Genomic DNA, 8,824 nt, shown 5'->3' with positions numbered 1-8,824 from the left:
GACAACAGGCGGAGGAGGCTGACGATTACGGAACCGACCCCCTCGACCACCACGATAGCCACGGTATCCACCTCGCTGCCGATGGTTAGGGCCGGACGCCCTCTCAACAAACCACCAGGCGGACCGTAGAAAGGTCTCTCAGCAGTGCCATCACTCTGCCAGGCATATCCGCGGCCAGCACGTGTCGACGAGGAGCCACGGTGCTGGCCATCACCATACACATCATATCCATCATCACCCCATTGTCTCCGGGGCGGACCATAATCACTTCCGGCACCAGCTGCAAGCTTCTGCACCGGCCCAGACCGCTTTTGCGGCGGCCTCGCGACGTAGTGAGGCGGTGCCGCCCGAGGTTGAAGGCCAGGCGTCGACGGCTGATTCCCAGGTAGCTGCGCCCGCGACCCTTGGACCGAACCACCCCGGCCTGCAGCAGCAATGGCAGCCGCGCCCGGCGCCGGTGGCCGAGTCCCGCCCCGACCCACGGCCGGCTGCACCACGGTAGCCACGCTCGGCGCCAGAGGCCGAGGTCCGCCACGACCCGCCGCAGGCTGCATCACCGGCACCTGCACCGGCGGCCGAGCCCCCATGTAGCCACCGCCACGTCCCAGAGCGCGCGGTGCCACTCCGTCACCCGCCGGCGGCCTAGGGCCTTGCACCACAAGGGCACCACGCCCGGCACCCGCAGCTGGCGGCGGTGCAGCCCCACCACGTTCTGCCGCAGCCGATGCAGTCAGTTTTTTGCCCGGCTGTGCCGCAGTCCCGCGGCCAGCCATAGCCCCGAGAGGACGGATTCGCCTCGCCCGTCCAGAACCGCACGCCGAGAAACCTCGTCTCCCGCGCCTAGGAACCCTAGTAGCAGGCGACGACGTACGAACAGGGGAGGGCACGATTGAGGACGTGCATGGGGTATCGCAACGAGGAGGGATAGGGTCCTGTTCAGCCTGGGCCACATACCCAGCTGACCCCGGCCCATCCACTCACGGCCCGGACTCACATCGAGCCGGCCCAGCGCAGCCCAACATGAGATTCAAATGATGCGCCCGCATCTCTGTTTGGATGACAAATTTCAGTTGTTTTTTGTTTGCATGATAACTTTAGTGTAAACAATGTTAGCACAGTGTTACTTCATGCCACACGTATATCACTTATCATTTAGAAGACATTTAGATTAGAGTAGTCACCTAACGATGGCGGATGGACGAAAAGCTCAAAGGCACGCGGGCCTTTCTTTTCTCTCATCCGTGGCGTGAGATCGAACGGCACGCTAATTACTTTTCACGTTGAGTGGAAATCTGAAAACGGACACGACGTGATGATTGTGTAGGAATTCTGTTATCACATTTGTCAACCCTCCAATGATGCGGCTTGCAACCGCGCGCGCCATCATTCCCCGCTGCCAATCTTTCCGTCCAGCAGGCCGGCACGGCATCGGCATCGGCATGCATGGTCCCATGATCGATCGGCCCAAGATCAAAAGCAAGCAAGCAGGCGAAAGCGGCATTACTACGAGCATCTGCGCGGCGAGCATGGTGTGGAGGGGGGCAAGGGACAGACGGAGGAAGCAAAACCCAGCGGCATGCAGCAGCGCAGGGCATGATGTGATGCCCCTACATTACATGGATGGATTCTCTTTCTCTCTCTACGGAATTCTTATGATCGCTCTTTCCTCAGTGGAAGCCACACTGCCTCCTTCCAAAGCAAAGGTGACGACTTTTGGAGAGCTCTTACATTGCATGGGCAAGCTGCTGCTGCATGCACTGCACTTGCGAGAAAGAGAGAAAGAAAGGTAGATCAAGAAAGTTTTACTTACTACTCCTACACTAGTGTGTGGTATGTTAGTTTTCTTCCTTTATTCCTTCTTTTATTTTACACTTCTTTTGTTAGCTTTCCTCTCTCTCTTTTTCCTCTCCCTTTGTAACGTAGCAGTACTTTTTATAGTAATGAAAATTTACCGTAGTACTACCATGTGGGCCTAAAAGAAAAAGATTGAACAAATGAGATCTCCCCGACCAGAGAAGCAGCTTCTTGCGCAGTACAAAATAGTGACTCAAGATTTAGCGTACATTCTAAGATTTGGAAGCTGCTTAAAATTTGTGGTTTAATGGCTAAAACTATTTCCTGAGATGATTATATGGGATCAGAAGCGTTGTTTCACCCCAAGTATATCTTTTCGAAAATGAATCCCGAATGTCCGAATTTTAACCGTGGCAACCAGAACGTTTTTCATGGCAACTTCAGTTGACGCGAGGTGGCAAGTTTAGTTTGGACACTTTTCTGGCAAAAAAAGGAACCGAGACAAAATTTGTTTGCGAACTAAACTTGCCACTTCGAGTCAACCGAAATTACCATGAAAAACGTCCGTGTTGCCATGCTTAAAATCCGAACGTTTGTAATTTAATGAGGTCCTATTTTTTTGGAGTTGTGTTCTTAGGGCTAAAAAGTTAGAAGAGACTTGGCGGTTAATTTGCAGAAAGCCAAACAAAAAAGATGGGGCACCTCGGCCGATCTGACTATCCACAAGACTCAGGCCGAGAAGAGGAGCATCGTCAAGGTTTTCTACAAAGTCTTTTATCACCACTTCTCCTCAAGCCAGCGACTCCGACTTCTTCATAGAATTGACGCACTGATTAATTAAGAAGTGCAAAATATCTTAGTATCAATGAAGTCCATTAGTACAATATATAGCGTAATCAAGGACTCGAATTGGTTTCCATAAAGCACCCAAATATATAACCTAGAACATGCGATGCAACATACACACATGAATGAAAAAAAAATCAAACAAGCAAGATGCTTGGAGCAAAACACAACAGTGCTCCTTAACTAAACAAGCATCGGCGCTGGTGCAAAGTGCAAACACACACACGCATACACGCACTTAGACGTTGATCTCTACTCTCGGCTCGAAGGAGAAGGCGGCCAGGAAGTCGATGATCTCTCCGTCGCCATTGATGCACCTGGGCAGCTCCTCCCATTGGTTGCTCCGCACGTCGCACATGAAGCAGCCGTTGACCTCACCCGAGCTCACGCAGACCATGACGCGGTCGCCGTGCCCGACGCAGTTGATGTCGGCCCTCTTTCCGTAGAACCCGTGCGCCATGCCCGGCGGCATGGCGGCCACCTGCCTCCACGCGCCCTCCGCGAACTGCCACACCCGCAGGCTCGCCGTGTCCAGGTACTCCGACAGCACGACGGCGTACGAGGCGCCGTTGCATGCCACGACGTCGATGGAGTACTCGAAATGCACGGGGAGGATCCGGGGCAGCTCGGCAAACGTGCGGCTCGCCGTGTCGCAGGCGAGGACCGTGCCCGAGTGGCTCAGGAAGTAGACCACGGCGCCGCACTCGGACGGGACGACCGCCGAGGAATACTGCTTCAGCGAGCTGCGTTTCATGTTGGTGGCCACCACGTCGCCGGACTTGCTCAGAAAGTAGACCGTGTCGTCGCCACCATGCGTCGGCGCGTCCGTAGAAGAGGTCCCGGACCTCCGGGCGAGCGGCACGGGGCCCTCCCACGAGCCCTCGGACGAGTCGAACACCGCCATGGACAGGTCAGAGAGCTCGCCCGTGAAGAGCGCCACGCGGTAGGGGGAGCCGTACATGGCAATCGCGTGGAGCTGCGGCACGCCCTGGCCCTGGCCCTGCGGCGGCATGGGGAGCGCGCGGGATGCGCCGGTGAGAGGGTTGGAGACGCAGAGCGCGCCCGTGGCCAGCACGCTGTAGAGGACGAGGCCGCCCGACGCGGCCACGGGCATGGACCCCGTTGGGGCGCGGCAGGCGTTCCAGGAGCGCCCGTCCGTGTCGAAGGCGACCACCGGGTGTGGTCGTTCGGAGAGCATGAGGAACCACGGGTCGCGGGGAGGGACGCGGGCGCAGGCGTCGAGGAATGTAGCGGATGCGGCGACCGCGCGCCACTCGCGGCAGACGGCGCGGAGGCGGAAGAAGCTGGCCGGCGGGAGGCGCGCGAGGACGCGCTCCAGCATGTCCTCGTGGATATCCCCAAGGCAGGGCCGTGAGCACCTGCGCTTCCCGCCGTTGGTCGCCGGCGCCATCGACATGTGCGCGCTCAGTTCCATTCGGCCACTGCATTGGAACACGTAGAGGGAAGTTAATTAGCAGTTTGGTTCAGATTCTAACAAGAAACATCAAGTAAAATTCTTCTCTTTGGCCCCTAGCAGCTACGAGACGGTTTAGTTCCAAGAGACAAACATGGGAGACAAAAGAATTTGGAGTCTGGGCCCAAAATCATGTAGTACTACCAAATTTTGGTTTGAAATCCCAAGACAAAACTTGGTTAGAAAGCTGCTGAAGTGCAGCGAAGCGAGCCAAGAATCAGAAGCTTGGTGCGTACCTCATGGTTGCTCCTGGCTCAGGTAGGGTGTGTTCTTGGAATCTTTGCCCTTGCGCCTCTTGAGTCTCCTCACCCTTTGTTACGTCTGGGGTGGCTTTACATCCGTGCGGAGGAGATGGATGGGAGGGGAGGACACCTTTTGTTTTCGTTGACATGCAAGGAGGAGAGCGATCCAGTGCCACTCCACTCTACTCCACTCCACTCTTTGAGTTGAGTGGACGCAAGGTGTGTGAAGGAGAGCGGAAGGCGTGGTGGAAGGAAGGGATGGAATTCAGTTGAGCACCTTTTGTTTTCGTTGACATGCAAGGAGGAGAGCGATCCAGTGCCACTCCACTCTACTCCACTCCACTCTTTGAGTTGAGTGGACGCAAGGTGTGTGAAGGAGAGCGGAAGGCGTGGTGGAAGGAAGGGATGGAATTCAGTTGAGCCACCACCACCCTCCCCTATTTATACCCAGATTTGCTAGAGCTACGGATGGATTTTAACTACGTCTAGGATTCCTGATTTATTATAGGCCAGTGATAGGCGCCGATCGAATTTCGGCCGGTCGCACCACGCGCGTTCGAGTGATTTGTAGCCACTTGTTCCCTTATGCTTTCCCCTTCCCCCACCGTTTCGCCTGGAAAATCATGGTGGTGTCCAGCGCGAGCAGATGCCAGCCAGCCATGGTTGCTACCACGCACCCTCCCGGCGAGCTTGCCATGTCCACGGCGGTCGACCCCCCGCACCGACGAGCTCCTCCTGCGCTGATCGTTGCCGATTGGAGCAGCTGACTGGTTCGGACCCCCTCACCCCGCCTCTTGCACCACCACCGTTGTAGGGCTCCCACAATGCGTGTCTTCCCGTCGACGGACCGTTGCTACTCCCGCGGGACTCGTTGTGATTCTCGGAAGAGAAAGGGTGAAGCAGCAAGTAGCAAGATGACATTAGGGCTTGGGGCCACAGTTTTTGTATTTTAATTTTATGATAAAGGTAGAACTTTGGGCTATAGTTTTTACTAAAGGCTTCTCTCTTTGAACATAGCTTACGGTGGATAAACAAATTAATGTTGAGAAATTAACAGAAAAGCAAATAATCATGACGATATCTAAGACAATGATCATATATATAGGCATCACGTCTGAAACAAGTAGACTGACTTCTGCCTGCATCTACTACTATTACTCCACACATCGACCGCTATTCAGTATGCATCTAGAGTATTAAGTTCATAAAGAACGGAGTTCACACGAGAAATTTTATGATGGCTCCTCCTCCTTCCTCCTCTCTCCCCTCTCCCTCCTCCCCCTCCCCGTTTTCGCTCCGGTCCCCTGGTCCGACTCTCCCCGCTCCCCTCCCTCAGCCGTCGCCGGCTCTCTCCCTCGCCGCCCCTCCTCCCTCGCCTCCTGGGCCTCCTCGCTGCTCGCGCGCTTCTGGATCTGGAGCTAGGAACAAGTTCTGGGCCTTGTCGTCGGACGAGGTGGATGAGGATCCCGATCTGGAGGTTGGTTCTCCCTCCCTCCCTCTGGCTTCTCTTCCGTCCGCTTCGCTGGCGGCGGAGTCGACGCCGTCTGGTAGAGTCTGGAAAGTTTGCTCCGGGCGGCCGCGGCCGTCCAGTGGTGTCTGGTGAGGTGGATGGCTCGGGCTGGCTCCTGGTGAGGCGCGGCCGGCGACGGAAGCGCTTGGGGACGCTCCCCTCGCCGGGCTGTGCGGTTTTTGGTGGTGTTTCTTCTCGGGCGGATGGCCCTGCTCGCTCCTCCTGCTCTCCGCCGTCCTCGCCGCTGGTGGTCTCGGTGGTGTCAGCGCCGCTGGCGGCGACGACGGTCGCCTCTCCTCCTTCTCCAACCCTAGATCCGTCTCCTGTGCGTGAGGCTCGTGGGCTCTCCGTACCGTTTCAGTTGGGCCTTCCTAGGCCATCTGCTCATGCTGGGCCGCCAGCGCTGTCGTCCTTTTCGGATTCCCCCTCTCCATTTTGGGCCCTGGGCCCAGCGTGGCCCTCGTGCCTTCCTCTTTGGCCAGCCCGGCTTGCGCCCCCCCTCCCGGCCTGGCTTGCTCTGGGTATTTATGGGTCTGAAAGGGTTCGCCCCCCCATTTCTAGGGTTTCCTGCATCTCACTCCGACCTGCGTCGCGTCCGCCTTCTCATCCCTACCTACCACAGATCTCCTTCCCCTCCACCTCTCTCCCTCCCTTTTGCGGCGGTGGTTGCCATGGATCGCTCCCGTGGGTCCTCTAGCGAGGCCGTGTCGGGCATGAAGCGACGGCGGGAGGACGCGGGCAATGGGGTGGCCGATCTGGAGCTCGAGGCGTCCCTCCGCTCTAAGCTTAAGGCCGAGCAGGCGGCTCAGAAGCAAGTGGCCCGTGAACGCGAGGCTTGGGCGGCGGCGCCGGCTGTGGCGGGCTCTAGATCTGATGCCCCCGGATCGGGCGGATCTGGGGTCGATCCATGGGAGGCCGTGGCGGCTGCTGGCGGCTCTGGTCCTGCGGCCCGTCCCCCTCCTCCTCCCCCGCAAGGTCCGCCCCCTGGCTCGCGGTGGCGGTCGCGGCTCTGGTCCGTTGTCGGGGTTTGGTGGGCGTTTGTTGGGTCGCGGGGGGCGGTGGATCTGGCTCTCTCAGCTGTCGGCTCCCGGCGTCTGGCCCTAGTTCGTCCTCTAGCGCCTTGGGCGATGGGATCCTCCCTCCTCCTCCTCCTCCATCGGCCCGTCCATCTCCTCCGCCTCTTCAACCTCCAAACCCTAATCTTACATGCTTCGCTTGTCATCAACCTGGTCACTTCCAATCCCGCTGCTTCAACCCCCCGTTCTGCCTTATCTGTAGAGAGGACGGTCACCTGACCGTGAACTACCAAAACCGTCGCAAATCTGCATCTTTTAAGCTCTTTGGTCAAGGTCTCCCGGGTTGCTCCTTCTTCGCGCTTGATAGTGATATTCCTCGGGTGGCAGTGGCTCCTGCGCTCTCCAACTCCGCGATCATCTCGATCAAAGACCACAAAATCACCACCCAAACTCTCTTGGACGAGCTCAAACTGAGGGACGGTGGGGGTTGGGATTGGCAGATCCGACAGTTGTCCGATTTCGATTTCGCTATGGTCTTCCCCTCTAAGAGCAGTCTTAAGATGATTTCTTCCTGCACTAGTTTCACTCTCCATCTTAACCGACTGGTTGTCTCGGTGAAGGCGGCTGCCAATGGGGCTAAACCTATATCACCCCTCTCGGAGATTTGGGTTCTTGTGGATGATGTCCCTCCCACCTTACGCTCTACTGAGTTCGTCATGGCCTTCGGTGATCTTATTGGCAAGCCGATCCTGGTTGACCAAGATTCCCTCTCTGTCCTTGGACCCGTGCGCCTCAAGATCTGGGCTGTGGACCCCTTGTGCATTCATGGCTGTGTCGATGTCTTCCCTTATGAGGGTGGTTTCAGACTTCGGGTGCGTGTGGAGGGTGATGCCACTTCCCATTCCCCACCCCGCCTCCTCCTCCTTCAGCCGATAACCTTGGCGGTGAGGGTGACAATGTTGGCAACTTGAGCGGGGGCTCGCTCCCTCACTTCACGACCTCAGAGTGGGATGGAATGGGTTCAGAAAGTCGCAAACTTTTCAAGGAGAACGCCCCGAAGAGCAAGGAAGGAGGTGAAAGTGCGTTATATCGACTAGAGGGGGGGGGGTGAATAGGCGATTTTTACGAAAGTCTTCAAAACATGGAAGTTATGAAGACAAACGATAGAAATAAACCTATTACCATGCAGCGGAAGGTAGACTACACTAGGCAAGCCATAGTCAAGTTGTAACACCCCGGATGTAACTTTCCTTATTTGTACTCCAACTCTTGCCGTTTCCGGCGTTAAGTTATATTTATTTCCTCGGGTTCGGGTTTTTGTCTCCGTGTGTTGTTGTCGTTGTCATGCATCTCATATCATGTCATCATGTGCATTGCATTTGCATACGTGTTCATCTCATGCATTCGAGCATTTTCCCCGTTGTCCGTTTTGCATTCCGGCGCTTCGTTCTCCTTCGGTGGTCATTTCTAGCTTTCTTTCGTGTGTGGTGATTAAACATTTCCGGATTGGACCGAGACTTGCCAAGCGGCCTTGGTTTACTACCGGTAGACCGCCTGTCAAGTTTCATACCATTTGGACTTCGTTTGGTACCCCAATGGTTAACCGAGGGACCGAAAAGGCCTCGTGTGTGTTGCAGCCCAACACCCCTCCATTTTGGCCCAAAACCCACCAAACTCTGCTCCATGTCCTAAAGCGTTCGATCACGATCGCGTGGCCAAAAACCGCACCTCATTTGGACTCTTCTAGCTCCCTCTATGCCTATATATACACCCCCTCCGAAATTCGCGGATCCTCTCCCCCCTAACCCTAAAATCCCAGATCCGCCGCCGCCGGACGTGTCCGGAGCGGACCGGACAACGTCCGCCGCCCCCGCGCCCAGTCAGATGCCGCCACATGGCATCTCCGCCGCCACCCGCCGCCGCGGCCCGGCGTGCCCGCAAC

At 56.6% G+C, this 8,824-nt stretch overlaps 1 protein-coding gene across 1 annotated transcript; it reads right to left on the bottom strand.

Moving 5' to 3' along the window:
• Positions 1 to 2,691: 2,691 nt before the first annotated feature.
• LOC119300475 (F-box only protein 13-like) lies at positions 2,692 to 4,766 on the bottom strand. Its single transcript, XM_037577420.1, has 3 exons — positions 4,634 to 4,766; positions 4,351 to 4,486; positions 2,692 to 4,082 (listed from the first exon to the last, which is right to left on the bottom strand). Exons 1-3 carry the CDS (start codon positions 4,650 to 4,652, stop codon positions 2,879 to 2,881), a joined length of 1,359 nt encoding a protein of 452 aa, XP_037433317.1. The 5' UTR covers positions 4,653 to 4,766; the 3' UTR covers positions 2,692 to 2,878.
• Between the last annotated feature and the right edge of the window lie 4,058 nt (positions 4,767 to 8,824).

This window comes from Triticum dicoccoides, chromosome 5A, assembly GCF_002162155.2.
Source record: "Triticum dicoccoides isolate Atlit2015 ecotype Zavitan chromosome 5A, WEW_v2.0, whole genome shotgun sequence".
Classification (NCBI taxonomy): Eukaryota; Viridiplantae; Streptophyta; class Magnoliopsida; order Poales; family Poaceae; genus Triticum; species Triticum dicoccoides.
This window is presented reverse-complemented; position numbering and strand designations above follow the sequence as displayed.